The 15358-nt window shown below is 40.4% G+C and overlaps 1 protein-coding gene across 1 annotated transcript; it reads left to right on the top strand.

The window, feature by feature from the left end:
- Window positions 1-21: 21 nt before the first annotated feature.
- LOC129585049 (uncharacterized) lies at window positions 22-13488 on the top strand. Its single transcript, XM_055477564.1, has 14 exons — window positions 22-270; window positions 429-547; window positions 1149-1341; window positions 1412-1501; window positions 1568-1675; window positions 1742-1900; window positions 1963-2028; window positions 2095-2410; window positions 2637-3406; window positions 7050-7545; window positions 9915-10609; window positions 11981-12239; window positions 12343-12454; window positions 12740-13488. The coding sequence occupies exons 3-14, from the start codon at window positions 1156-1158 to the stop codon at window positions 12879-12881; spliced, it is 3399 nt and encodes a 1132-aa protein (XP_055333539.1). The 5' UTR covers window positions 22-270; window positions 429-547; window positions 1149-1155; the 3' UTR covers window positions 12882-13488.
- The last annotated feature ends 1870 nt before the right edge of the window (window positions 13489-15358 follow it).

The following is a 15358-nucleotide window of genomic DNA, read 5'->3' as shown; positions in this document are numbered from 1 at the left end:
CGGAACCGTAAACGGTATCAAATAAAAACTAAAATCCAAAACAGTCGAACGACTGTTTTTAGCTTTAAATCTGGTTAATCTAGTGGCGCTAATCTGTGATTTAATTATCTCTTCTGCAGTTGTTGATCTTCATGCTGTTAACGACAATTCTTTGATTTGAATCACTTTGTTACATCCTGAGTCTCCTGACACCTCCGTCGGTTTACAGAAATTTCAAGCTGGGTTTGAAATAAACCGTCATGCAGCGTTGAAACCATATGGACCGATACAGTAAGCTGATTTATTGCTTCGTTTATGAACGTTAATAGTAGCTGCAGTGTTAGCATCCGTAAATTTTTTTGTAAAGAAAGGTTTGGATAATCTTCACTTTGCTGTAACCAAGAATGCTAAAACAGCGTTCCGGTGGCTTAATAATGGGAATGTTTCAGATGTTATTTGAAACTGTTCCGCAGCTGGATGAAAATCCGTGGCTTTTCGATTTTCTCTGGCGTGCTGATTTGAATTCCGCCATGTTGTACTAAGAGATCTTCTCACTGGAAGTTTACAGGTAAGGACCCACTTCATTATGATTAAGTTTTCACTATGATTAAAATGTGAATATTTCTTTGGAAGTTCGATTACGAAGTCTTATGTAATACTCGTACATTGCAACTAAAATTTTGAACCAGTTATCATTATGTATTGTATTGCTGCGAAGTTCGCTCGCTCATTTTGTTTTCCTAAAGAATTATAAACAGTTTGTTACATAAGACCCTGAGCCTAGTTCACTAGCAGAAAGTGGATGTATCTTTGCTTCATTTGTTTTGTTTTCCGCTTTTGATTACGTTAATTGTTTCTAACAGAAAACACTGTTTGCCTTTCAAATGCAGCTTGCAGCACGGTTTCTTTCCGAATCTGTTCAGTGTTCATGCACTGACAGCGTCGTAATCGATAAAGCTGATCAATATTTCGCACTTGGTTGTAATTTGTCATGATGCATTGCGATGGAGAATTTGCATTTAGAAAGACCACAGAAATCACTTTTCTTCAACGCGCGAGTTTAGGCAAGGATGTATAAATTGCAGCCAAGCGCACTACTTAGTCTTTTCGTTTTCCGTGTTTCTGATTCTTTGGCATTTTTTTTTATTTTTTTGGGCTGATTTTTGCAGTGGTTAAATGATGACGCAACACAATGCTGCGGAAGAGCGGCGCGAAATTGTGGAGCGCTACAAGCGCGGTCGTGAACCGGGAGCTAACATCGATCCCTGGGAAGATCCACAGTTTGAGCACTACCACAAAACCGACCGCTACGGCTTCATCCACGATCAACGACTTCCTTCCATCGACAAAACTAATAGCAAAGTACGTCCAATCAGTCTCATTAGCGGCGGTGTAGTGTTTTTCAATTGCTAGCTAATGTTTCGTGTTACAGCATCAGAAAATGCTGGCCGTTGAATGGAAACGGACGGACAAATGGACGAAAATGATCGCTAAATGGGACGAGGTGGTGCATACGGATAAAGTACGGAATACACGGGCGGCGATGCTGTGTTTGTGAATGTTTAATTGATTTAATGCTTTACTCCAGTTCCGAAAAAGGATTTACAAAGGCATTCCCAATCGGTTGCGCGTGGAGGTGTGGAAAAAGCTGCTTAAAATTGACGAAATCAAAAAGGAACAAGTGGACGTTTATAAGGTTGGTGCCATTATTTTTCATGTGAGTGCTTCACAGCTTGTTTTCATCGATTGATAATTGCCGTAGACGATGCGGAATCAGGCCTACTTGAACTCGCCCGAAATCCGACAAATTGATCTGGATGTTAACAGGACATATCGTAACCACGATATATTCCGTGAACGCTATGGCCTGAAACAGCGTAGTCTTTTTGACGTCTTGGCAGCTTATTCCATTTATAATACGGTGCGTGTTGGGATTTTTTCACACACTGTCATGAGCGCATGAAATAGGCGTTTATATTGTAGGAAGTGGGCTATTGTCAAGGGATGTCACAGATTGCTGCGCTTTTGCTCATGTATATGGACGACGAAGTATATCTTGTTTTCATGTGGGCTGATGCTTGATCTCTTCATTGATTGTGTTCTTGTGCTTTTGAGGATGCGTTTTGGGGGCTTTCTGCTTTATTAACGGATCGGAAATATGCCATGCACGGGTTTTTCCTTCCCGGATTTCCTAAACTATTACGATTTCAACAGCAACACGATGCCATATTGAAAAAATTTTTGCCTAAACTGAAGAAGCACGTGGACAAACACGATGTTCATACCAACATCTACTCTGTCAAGTGGTTCTTTCAGTGCTTTCTGGATCGAGTTCCGTTTCATTTATCCTTGCGTTTGTGGGATATTTATCTTTACGAAGGGGAAAGAGTTCTTATTGCCATGGCGTACAACGTTTTCAAGATGCACAAGTGTGAGTAAAAGGGTTTATTGCGTACAAAAATTGTTACATCATATCTCCGATTGAATTTTCATAATATTGGGAAGTGTTATAACTCTCATAATGTATGACAGGGCCAGTGCAGCATAAGTTTTTCTTGTTCATGATTTGAGTGGTTTTTTTAAAGTTTTGGTCCATGATACCTTGGTATTTTTTCTTTAGTTTGAAAAGCTAGAAAAAGAAAATATTTGTTTTTCAGCCCAAATTTCCAAATTGAAATCCATGGAGTCCATAATAGATCTGCTACAACGAGAATTAGAAAAAGATTTCGGCTATGCGGATGACGAAGTGATCAAAAGCCTTACTGAGTGCATGGATGAGCTGAGAAGGCATAAACTGGACGTCCCGGTATCCGTGGAGAACGAACAGCCTTCGAAGCCTTTTGGTCTCCTGTACAACCCTACTGTAGGTCAAGTAAGACGTGTCATTGATTCCAGTGTAATGTCTGGAAGAACATCACAGATCGACGAGAGGGAGAGACCTGTCAACGGGCATCCTTCCCATCCCAGCCCCATGATGATTATGAGCGGAGTGAATCCGAGGCCCATATCGGAGGAACGATTATCCAGGCCACATTCCCGGCAGATGACGCAAACGCCTTCGTTCTATGATAACGTCGAACTCCCTCTCGGAAGGATCAACAAGGTTCGGCCTAGCGACCATGAATCTTCCGGTGATCATCATCATCAACGATATGTCAGCTATGTACAAGTGAATACCGGCGGACAGGATCGCGCTTCGACCCAGCCTATGCATGTCGTGGAAACGTCCCAGGAATATACCAGGGAATACACTTACGGACCGGTGAAAAGTCCCTCAGGTCAAGAGAATCATGGCCTTGTTAAACGCGAGAGTCTCCGAGCTACGTCAGCCAGTCCGCCTCGGCCCGGCTTGCCGCACACCATGGAAATGACGATTCCCAGTAAGCCGTATGGGAACGGACGCGAGGTGGCCAATGGCGGTCCTACTGTGATTAGAATTGGATGAAAGGATTGTGGAATAGTCTCCCCTGGTAGTCACTGTCCGTGTTTGTTAAATTGGCGGTGTATTGTGGATGGCGGGTGGGCGTGGATAACGCTTCGCTTTGTGCAGGATTTCTGTTGAGTTTTTAACTGTTTTTAATATATTCGGTACGTTGCTGAGCTGTTCTGTGCATTCCTTTGGCAACTTCTATGCCATAGCACAACAAAGTCCAGTCTGGTGAGGCTGCACGCTCCATAGGAAGTATTGTTTTACTGCAGTACGTGTTCGGTGTCAGTTGAAGAGCTCTTTATGCTTTACAGTGATCAAGATGATTATATCTGCTTTATATTGCCAAAAGAAAAATTGTTGTATTACGATATTTACGCGCCTGGAGGAACTATATCAAGGTAAAGATCTATATTACAACGGAAAACCCCGTACGATCTGGTCAGAACAAACCAAAAAAATAATCGAAAAACTGCCAATGCCATTCGATTCAGCATGTCTGGAAACTGTGTCACATGCATTTTGTTTTGGTAATTATCCACTCCGGCTCCCGTGTACAGACGCCGGTGCCGGTAGAGCTGAAAGCTCAAGGTGACCTTGAAAACAATTTCAGAGTCCGGTTTCATGGAGCAAAAAATCAGTAAATTTATTAAACTAGTACCTTTTTAGATCAGCAAATTAAAAAGGTTTAGACTTTTACTCCTCCAAAACTAGAAAAGCCTGTTAGCAGTAACAAAAACGGTGCTGCTTATACTGGATGTCTTCGTTTCAAAATATCGTTAAGTTTAAAGTGCTCAAAAACATGACTTAAGAATACAAACGCTCGTTAAAAGCCAAGTGAAGGCAGCTGCAAAAGAAACTGACCCCAGTAATCGTTCAAACGGGTTGATCCTTCATTGCAGTCCGAGCAAAACTAATGACAGTGATTAATTAATCAGTATATACGGTCCGGTCCATAAATTATTCCGTACAACACGAAATAATAATTCGGTATCTACTTTTTAGATTTTTGTTATCACAAAAAAATAAGAAGGGATACACAAACCCGGCTTTCCCGTACAGAATTAGCGAAAACCATTTCCATAACCTGAAAGCCCATATTCCAAAACCCGGCCAGACGGTCTCAGTTTCACAAAGCCCGTTAGATGAACGAGCGACCGAACACGAACACAAAAAGCACGAACCCAGCTTTCCCGTACAGAATCAGCAAAAACCATTTCCATAATCTGGAAGCCGATATTCCAAAACCCGGCCAGACGGTCTCAGTTTCACAAAGCCCGTTAGGTGAACGAGCGACCGAAGTACCGGTACTGTCCAGAACACACAGCCCGCTAAGTGAACGAGTGACCGAACTACCGCTACTGTCCAGCACACGAAGCCCGCTAGGTGATTGGGTGACCCAACTACCACCACCATCTATTGCAAGCATTCTTTATGTTGAAATCAGTACCTGGAAGACTCAGAATCGGGATGGAAAGTTAACAAAAATTCCCTTCTGAGTCAAAGTGAATGCGTCTGAATGCACAAAGGCCTTAAATTCACGTTTTATCGTATCTGCGTTTTAGCGCTATTTTTGGACCATTTTTTTCTGAAGGAATAAGATGTTAACTATAACTGATCGAAATCATTTAAATAAACTGGCCGTAGACTGGGGACCACAAGAAACGCGGAGGCGAAGCCGAGGCTGTTTCTTGTATAGATATACTAGCGGGCGGATTTAAACCATTTACCAGTAGAAATACATAGCTTTTAACAGAAGAGAAATATGTATATAAGGTAGTTTCATCACTCACTAAATTGTCAGTAGCAACAAATCCAGCCGCAACATTGATGTTTTGAGTGACCACTGGGCTTCGGGAACTGCAGAACTGATACTGTGGGTAATCCAGGTCCATCGTCATACCGAGAGGTCATAAAGGTAACGGCTGGGTGCCTTTGTAAGATGTACGTACATGTTAACGGTGTAAGATGTTATTAAACTCCGGCTTTGTTGAGCCAGTACTCTGGATGCAGTGGAGTACTTACGCCAAGCCGGATCCTTTCGTACCAGTACATGTATGATGTGACTGTGGATAACATCCTGGATAGTTTCGTTTTCGGTTATGGTCACTTGCACAAGTTGCACTTGCTCTGTGTGAGAAAATTAGGAAAACCAAAAATCACTTCCTAGTTTTCAAACTTGTACCGAATACCTTAAATTAGCCGGCATCGACTTTGGAACTTCTAATTGGATGTGTGTTCCAGTCGTGGCTGCCAATATTGACGAATGCACGTAGTCGCGCCATGCAGATTACTCTCGTTGCAATTATCCCCATTTCCGCATCAAATAACTCGCCTTTATTTTTTTAGGTGGTTATTTTTTCGTTTCTGTCTCGCGGTCGTTTTGATTACAATCTGAAATACAGAGTAGTACAACAGTTCACCAACAGCGATGTGACCTATCATATGGCATTATTTGATTTCTTTCCTTATCATACGCAACCAAAGCTTTACCGTATTCAGCAGCTTTATTAGTTTTATAATTATTCAGGTAGCGATTAGATGTTATGGGTTAGTGTGGATAGATCCATGTAAAAAAATTATCGACAGAAAACGAATTATTTCTATTTTTTGTGTATTGTAATTTTTGATAAATGCAGCCGCATGCACGTTTACCAAAGTTTTGTAAGTTTATTTTTAAGAGCAAAGCTTGCTAAATTCCTGCAGTCAATTTTTTTCGAAACGGAAAAGTACAGTGCGGTAATACAGCATGAAAGAGAAACGGTAAGTTGATTACCACTATTTTAGATGTAATGCAGTGCGGCATAAAGAATCGAGCGCCGGCTTGAAAATACAAAATTCAATAATGGCACCCTCTACATATACTGTGCTCATTTAATTTTTGGGGAAATATGTCTGGCACAAAGGCAAATATGCTTTACGCTCGTGTAATGAAAAACTAGATCGGTAACTTTGCGGAAGTACTTACTCGATGTCACTGGTGACGGATTTCCGTCTGGGGCGGGTTTTGTACTTTTGTTACAGTATCGGCACAGGTCATGATATCATGAAGATTTAGTGAATTGTTTTTAAATAATTATAATTTAATGTTTGCTGCTGCATAAACTGAATTGTGAATTAAATTAAATTTTACGATTTAATTTTCTAAATATTGCACTAGCGTTTGTAAAGGCGGTTGTTTACTTACAAATAATTTTCGCGTTACGAGTGGGCAGTACTGGAAGTAAGTATATTAAGTATCACTGTGTAAAGGTGGACTTGTACAGTACGAACGATCATCGACTCATCGTACCTACAGCCGGTACCTGTCTACTTCCACCTGCACTTCACAGGAGACAGGTTTTTGGTTTACACTTGTACAATTTGAGGATTGTACCTGTGGATCCTCTGCAGCGGTGTGAAATCTGTGGTATCCTACGTCACAGCGACTCAGTTTGCATGACCGTTGAGACTGTAAATCGCACATGGACCTCACTGTTTACCGGTGTACTTCCTTCGCACCGCATCTGTTTTTCCATTACTAGTTGATGTTTCCGCTATAGCCAAATATTTTTGTCTAATTAACGCTTCCTTTCTGCGAAATATCAATATAGCCGAAAGGGGCGCTGCATTGTAATCACCACGCATTTTTCCTTGATCTGTGGTATTGATGGTTATGTTGCTGGAAATGAACGAATCCTTCTACGGATTCTCTACGAACAATCTGGGCACGGATCTCATTGTCCCGCCCAGCCATCCGTCCCCGCATCATTTATCCACATCGGGCTGCTTCGGACTTCCGTCGCCAAATCCGAATGGAGCATTTGGCGGGATGTCGATGATGGGATTAGGCAGCAGCAGCGCCACACTGGATCTGGCCGAAGGGAACACCAGCGGCAGCAGTTCGGACCGTGAGCCGCCCGATTCCAAAGTGGACATTGATGATGAACTGTGTCCGGTGTGCGGCGACAAAGTGTCCGGCTATCATTACGGACTGCTGACGTGCGAAAGTTGCAAGGGTTTTTTTAAGCGGACAGTGCAGAATAAGAAGGTCTACACATGCGTCGGAGAACGTAGCTGCCATATTGACAAAAGCCAAAGGAAACGATGCCCTTTCTGCCGATTCCAGAAATGTCTGGAAGTTGGCATGAAGCTGGAAGGTAAGATGACGAACTCCAAGCTTTGACTGAAAACCTTATTTGTTTTCAAAAATTTTGCTGCAAAATTAAAGTTCGAAGATTTCACTGTGTAGCAGTACACTACATTACAGATAGGAATAAAAACCCATTAGATGGATGGTAAACATACCCAAAAAGCACCAGTATTCAGTAGATAAGCATACGCAACAGGTGCATGCAGTTTCACTTTTGCGATTTCCTTAACATTTTTTTATAGCGTTTCCTTTCCCCTTTCAGTTATTTTTGCGAATACTTAGTTTGCTAAGGACTACCTTTATCCTGTTTTCGTGGATAACATACCGTAGTTCACGAAGCACTTCGCGTGTACGCTAATAATCAGATGGACGAGCGCCGGCATAGTACAGCATGATGCCGGTATACCAATCAACGTGGGATACCGGCATAAAGCGAAGAAACTCGCGTTAAAGACAGTATATTGCGGTAACCAAACCGGTTGCTCTTAATCATTAGATTTATTATACAAATTTAGAAAAATATATTACCGTTAAGCGATGACGATGTAAAGTCCAACGAAGGTCAATTTCGGCGAAATACGCCGTAAAGTGGACGATGCTGCGGAATGGCATTGGCTGCCGCAACCGTACCCACAACGCCGTCATCTAGATCTTTGTAAGGGATGCTGTTACCTCATTTTTCTAGGAAAGATTATCAATGATTTTTTAAAATAACGCTGCGCAGTTGGACCGTCGAGTATTATAATTATAAGTTATGTATATTAATTTTAAATATGGACAACAAATGTTGACGTTTTCTGGAGGGTTGGTAGTTTAATATAAAACCGCACTGGAGATATATTGCACACCTACCCCTAAAACAGTGGCTATGTAGTAACTGATAAACTAAATCTAGTTTTCATTCATTTTAACAATAGTTTTCTTCGTATTAACAAATTAATGTTAGAACCGGTTACATATCCTGCTTTATAAAGAAGGCATATTTCGAAATTGTCAAATTATCGTATTGCAAATGATGATTTGATATTCGTTTGCTGACTAAAATTGTGAGTTTTTGAGTCGAATTAGAGTTACTGTAGTGACTGTAGGGAATTTGGGACGGACTTAATGCGGCAAATTAAAAAGAATGCAAAAATTAAAGCATGTCAGTCGCATGCAACAGGTAAATATTTGACTGGTCAAGATTTAGTCACATGTTAAACAACTATCTGTGTCGCGAAGGAGTAAGGAAAATAAATTTTTGTAATATGAGTAGTGAATAAGGAAAAGTAAATGTAGAAACGCTAAAAAAACGAGGCCAAACGCGCGCAACAAGTTGTGATTTGGCAGCTGCAGCGACGATGCCGACAGATGAAATTAGCGCAGTCTAGGTGCATGACAAAAGGATCTATGTAGCTTTGCGCACAGCGTATGTGCGTATGCAAACTGCGCCCGTGTTCCTAGTGTTTTTTTCCACATAGCAAATCTACCGGCTCTGATCTGTTTGTAAAGCGAGGAACTGTTTTACTAGGTCAAGTATACAAAAAATGACGCCATGTCCGTAACCAGGTATACAACAAAGGTAAAATGAGATCAGGCTGCTGGAGTGCGTAAGCATGAGAAAACAGTCAATTTAAAAATGGTTTAAGCTGTCGAGTCGTGCCGGCATCCACTTACCTGCCGTTGCCGGTTGCCGTTGCCGCGTCCCACGTGAACCAACACATCGCGTGAGATGCAGGCGATATACCGTATTGGGGTCTAAAATCTTATCCTACGTCCACTCCATCATTTAGAGCCGGCAATTAACTGAGTGGCTATGCGCTATCGTGTTTTAAAGCAATCTCGGTCAAGGATTTCTAATTCATTATGCCGTATTGACAGTTAAAATGTTGATATTTGTAAATGTTGTTTCTGATGATTTCTGATTATCATGTACCGCTGTATAGGCAAATACCATGCATAAACCATGCCGACAGTTAATCATAAGAAAAACTACTGCAGATCGCGATGAACGAAACCAATAGCTGTATGAGGTACAGCCTATTGTTACCATAGTAAAATGAGTACTTTTGCAAGATTTCATTTATTAAATAATTATACTACGTAGTTTTGAATAAGCCAGGGTAGTTGAAGTCGGATGACAAGCAAAATAGTTCTTCTACGCAAACTAAAACAAACGGCAGTAGTCCATCAATAAAGCTGAGAATTTTTACAGATGATTTAATATTAACGCCGTATAAACGCTCAATTGTGTTTTTTTGCCGCCACATAATTATTTCTAAATCCTTAATAAGCTAATACAGATACATGCCCACGCATTAAATTACCTGAAGAGTTGACTGGCTTATTCAGGTAGCTAAATGGGCAATATTAATCACAATTGCGGTTTTTCTGCAGCTGTCAGATCTGACCGAATGAGAGGCGGAAGAAACAAATTTGGACCAATGTACAAAAGAGATCGTGCAAGAAAATTGCAAGCTTTAAGGACCCGTCAACAGCTGACGTACAATCCTCTCGGCCACAACCATGGTTTAAGCCATTCCCGATCCAATAGCGGCAAATCGGATGATTCTGCTAATTACGTTCTCCCGCCCATCGGCAACGGTTCCTTAATGTATGATTTCCATAGCGCATCGGCTTCTCGGAAAACGGAAATGATCCAGATTCCCCATCTCAGCTCTACGAATTCCCCAGAAAACCTACATCTGGTGGCTGCCGATACCAACAGTAATTCCCATGCACCGGCATCGTGGTCCGGCACAGGTTCACCGAATTCCGGCGCACCTTGTAATCAGAATATTGCGCTACTAAATATTGGCGGTATGCACCTGCATGGGACGCGATCCCCCGGACAGCCCTTGATGGAGGCCGGGGAACCGGGGCAGATAATCCTCCCGCGCAGCGTAACAGAACTGCAGATGACCTTAATTGACGATAAGATCTGGCAGGATAATCTGCATGCGCTGCTCCACCAGCAGACATACAACCAGTGCGAAGTGGATTCGTTTGAACTGTTGTGCAAAGTTTTGGACCAATGCTCGTTTTTGCAAGTGGAATGGGCAAAAAATTCGGCCTACTTCAAAGATCTGCAGGTACTTAAAACAGTTAGTCAAATTTAATTAAAACTTGTGACAATTGTTGTACCGGGTACGTGTATAGCTGTAAAGGTCATGCATCGGTTAATGGATCTTATGTATTTCCATTGCAGTATCTGACTCTGCACACACCTTCAGACGTATAATTTAACGGTTTTAAACTTTGAGCAGTCGGTCCTGTTTTCTTGTTTCCCGTACAACAACCTCGCTTTTTTTCTGGCATAAGGCAACTGACAGGTTACTTGATGCTTCCTAGAGGTTTGAGAATATTAGTCAGACTATCTTATGCGGTCAGGCATGATTGCCGGTTTTCTTTGGATGAGTGGCCATCATTTTGAACTACACTTCCAAATGATCGTTTTTCTTTGGTTAGGATGATGACCCTCTCTTTTACTGTGGATAATCCTAGTTATGATAAAGACGTATCATAATGTAATTATTTAACCTTTAAGTACTTACTTCAGTGCAGAATTAACTCAGTCTGATACCGTATATTATTACGCAGTACTAATATGCTGTACGAAACAGTATATCAGTCTGACAGTATGGCCGTTTGAATTGGTGCATAACATTTAGAATTTAGCCACGCTGATTTAAGATCGATCTTGATAACCAATAGCCAAGCTGATACAAGCTCAGTTTCTAGAGGCATTGCTAATATATTGCACTGTTTCTTTGTGTTCATAATCATGAGACGTAACAGTTCATTATCTGCATAATGATGCTTTGATTTCGTGCACAGCACAAGCAGTAATTTTTTGATTGTTTTGGCTCCGCTAACAAGCCGGACTGCTTTTTCGAGCCGTACAAAAGGATGATCTGTAAATAATCGAAGCGGAAGGAATGATTATCACGTTAACCTGAAACATTACAAAAAAAGTAGCTTTTCTGGTTGGAATCACTCAGCTATGGCGAAGTCATGAACTTTCAGTAGGAAAAATAGTATGCCGACTAATGGGTGGCTTCCAGATTGTGTTTTCGAGACAATTAATACAAGTACATACGTAGATCAGCCTGACTAAACATTTAGCTATATGTGAGAACCGCCATTAGTTATTAGATTTTACAGCCTGGAAAAATGTCGTCTGACTGAACTTTCCAACAATAGAATGCGCAAATAAAATAAGGAGCTAACAAAAGTTAGGCAGAACATTAACATGGCAGCGTTAATTGAGTGCCCGGCGCCCGCAAAATGATAAAATTAATATCTTTGTAGATCGAACACGTTAATAAATTATCACTAGCTATTAAAGTGTTGTAAAATATGTCCCGAATTACAATTTTTTATTGGCATTTATTTACAAATTCGACACAGTATACAGCTCAGTTCTCAAAATTACGACTGCTAACCGCTGCATGCATGTCCAGGTGGAAGATCAAAGCTCATTAATCCAACATTCGTGGAGTGAGATGGTGATTTTGGATTTTGTATATCATCGTCTGTTTAACAATTTGCCGGATGAGACAACGTTGCCCAACGGTCAAGCATTTTGTTTTCTGGACCTGGTTATCTTGGGAGCCAATACCAACATAGAGCTGTTACATAGCTTTACCGCCCGATTACGAGAGCTGAAATTCGACAGGAATGATTATGTATGCTTCAAATTCCTTTTACTCCTAAGATCTGGTGAGTTATCGGCCATTTGCATTTTATTCCTATATTTCAGCTGATTGTGAAACATTAACAATAGAAAAGCGCGGTTTTAACTGAACGGTTTGATATTTTACAGATGTGCCTCGATTGATAGACAGAGGTCACGTGCGAACAAGTCAAGAGCATGTTCAGCGTTTATTTCTGGAACACTGCATTGGAGTTTATCCACACATGCCTGAAAGATTTAGGTAAAAAAACGCAAAACAGCTGCGAATTACAATTTTAAACATGCGATTACGCGTTTTGTTAATTATCTAGTTAGTATTTTATTCATGTATTTTACTTACGATGCGATATCGAGTGGCTGTACAGCATCGACATTCACCGTAAGTTTCTCGTTTTTGAAAAGACGCGTTCATCATATACCGTATGTTAAATATGTCCGCTTCTGCCAAATTCTCCATATGTTCGGCATTTTGCAGAAAATTGTTTGCTTCAAGGCATTTAAGTAATAACTCATTTTTTCACTGCAGTCAGCTTCTTCTGGTGCTTTCGGAACTAACCGTCATGGCTAATCATGGAGAAGAATATTTATATTACAAACATATGACCGGAGCTGCCAGCACCAAAACGTTGTTAATGGAACTTCTCTCCGGACCGAAGCGAAAACATTAATTTAATCTAAGAACTCTTCGGAATACTCTACAGTCATTCCGTAACCTTTGGTATTATCAGCTATCATTAATTTGGATAGTTCGAATACCGGTCCCGGTCATTCTCCTCCTGAACCACAATCAAACGTGGACTCTCATCCTGTTGTGTTCGTTTCCACCGACGGTGAGCAGCACTCTTCCGGTGAATCGGTTCCGGTACAAATACGATAGTTTCTTTCTTACTGCCGCGCGCATCGGTCTTCCTCCCTTCATTGAATCGATGCATCAAGTTATTATCATATTGATGATTAATTTGTTGTTTAACCTATTGTGTTTATGGAATTTGTTATATGCTTGTTTTGTGTAAAGTAATTGTAAATAGTGCCAAATATTGTGTACTTAGTAGTTTGATGCATAACACTGGCAATGGTTTGTGAGCTCGTTTTTCTGTTTTTTGTTAAGCTGTATTTTGTAAGTTGCAATCAGTAGTGTTTGTACGTGTACTTTTCTCGTAACTGCGATTGTTAATTTTTCCGGTATCTGTTCCTCTTTCCGATAAGCCAAAAAGTTGTTTTTGTTATTCTCAGCTATGCATCATCCCGCAGCGTTATAAAGCGTTTGTTGTTAGATTTTCACGTTATTTTAAATGCTGCGCTTGTTGGCGCAGTGGGCACGCCACCTGCTTAATAACCCTAAGTTCTAAAATTTTCCTAACAAAACATATAAGAATAAAGTCAAGATGGAATGTATATAATCAGTATCGGGACTTGAAAGTCATCAACAAACAAAATGGTTATGTTGTTTTAATCTTAGACCTCTCCTACTGCAGTATATACTTTGTACGTATCGTCGTCGCATCGAACAATTTGCAATAGATCAATAAACAAACTATATGAGCTTTTCCACCGTGGTCGTTATCAAAGATAAAGAAATTTTCCTCAGAGAATCCATACTCATACTTCTACATATATTATGCGCCATAAAATATATTACGCCGAAGCTTAACAAGAGTATAGTAGACATCGTTGGTGTTCCTGACAGTGATCAAGTGGAGTACCGGAAATCGACATTGGGACAAACATAATATGATCAGGTTCCTGATGGAGCAGCTGCCGGTAGATGACAAGGCTACCCTAGTATATGATTATAGGAAATCATAGTGCGCACGCATACAGTGGCACATTGTAATCTATATTCCATCGCCGGTCTAAAGTTTCGTTGCAATGCTGACGGAAGCTGTTTAATAATTAACAAAATCAGGCCTATTGAACTTATTCCAATATATTATTTATTGTATGAATAAAATATTTACGGGACTTCAAGAAAAGTACCCATAGTTTCATACGGTACAATGCAAGCTGAAAGAGCACCGGATCCAGTCTCTTCTAACTTGGTTTACCGATCTTCTCAATCGTTGCCACTTATAAAACGATAGAGTTTGCAACACTGTTAATTTAGATGAAGCAACACAATCGTTTTTTAATCCTGTCGACAGTAATGCTGGAAAGAAACACTTACGCAGTTACACTTATCAATTTATAGTTTCTTCGGTTGATTGGCCTTCATAATTCTACTGTTGCATCTATCTCATGTATATGTTATGATATTATGGATACAACATCTTGGTATTGCGAATTAGTGTGATATGCGGAGCTGTGGAAATACAACTGTAGGATTATACGATAATTATATTTTATGGTATGTAAACTTGTGTGCGAAGTTGACTTGGTTTTCGTAAAATTTGGGCTTGATGCTTTCATACCTGTTATATAATAATTCAGTGTCCTGCGTTCATGTTTGATTGCTGAGAGTCTGAGACCATGCTGCAAACAGTAACGTATATTAATTAACAGACAAAGATTTTTAGAACGAATTACCGTACTTTTATTTTTATGTTTTATATAAAAAGCGAAGATTTAATGCTAATTCAACAACTAGAATTTTTCGTAACCTGGCTTCCTGTTTAGTGACCGCGTAGTATCTTCTAGAGCCATAAGCGAGCGTGTTTCCTAAAATTAATACTTGTTAGCATGGTAAGTATCAAAATTATGAGATTAGAATTCGGTCTGAAATGCCATTTTAAATTTTATGTCGGTATCTATTTAAGCTTGCACAGCTGGACAAAGCTCTAGTGGCACGGTTTTATAATTACAGCTTGTTATTATGCCTATCCAGTGTATTGTACCGGGTGCACGGGGAACAAATGTATGCAACAAGGTCAGGAAGGTTATGTTTTGGTTTCAGCAGGTGTGGACGGAAAAGTGATGTTATTATATTATTCCCTTTTAACAGATTCCGTACATGCACATACGGTGTCTGTCTGCATGGCATACGTGCAGTGTAGTATGAATTTGGAAGGTTACTACAGGATGTATTTGGATTTGTGCCCACGTGCACTCATTAATTTTGTAAACTTCATGTTACGAGTACGTGCAGGTTGATACTAAACTGATAAACTGTCAGAAATTCTTGTGATGACCACGGTACAGGATTTTGTTA

Source organism: Paramacrobiotus metropolitanus, unplaced genomic scaffold (assembly GCF_019649055.1).
Source record: "Paramacrobiotus metropolitanus isolate TYO unplaced genomic scaffold, Prichtersi_v1.0 Parri_scaffold0000015, whole genome shotgun sequence".
Taxonomy (NCBI): domain Eukaryota; kingdom Metazoa; phylum Tardigrada; class Eutardigrada; order Parachela; family Macrobiotidae; genus Paramacrobiotus; species Paramacrobiotus metropolitanus.
Note: the sequence above shows the minus strand (reverse complement) of the source record. Positions and strands in the feature narration are given on the sequence as shown.

Bases quoted from the DNA above. Each gene is read 5' to 3' on its own strand.
- LOC129585049 (XM_055477564.1), top strand. From the start codon at position 1,156: ATGATGACGCAACACAATGCTGCGGAAGAGCGGCGCGAAATTGTGGAG. The intron at 1,342-1,411 runs GTACGTCCAATC...TTCGTGTTACAG, and splicing joins TCGACAAAACTAATAGCAAA to CATCAGAAAATGCTGGCCGT. The intron at 2,411-2,636 runs GTGAGTAAAAGG...TTTGTTTTTCAG, and splicing joins CGTTTTCAAGATGCACAAGT to CCCAAATTTCCAAATTGAAA.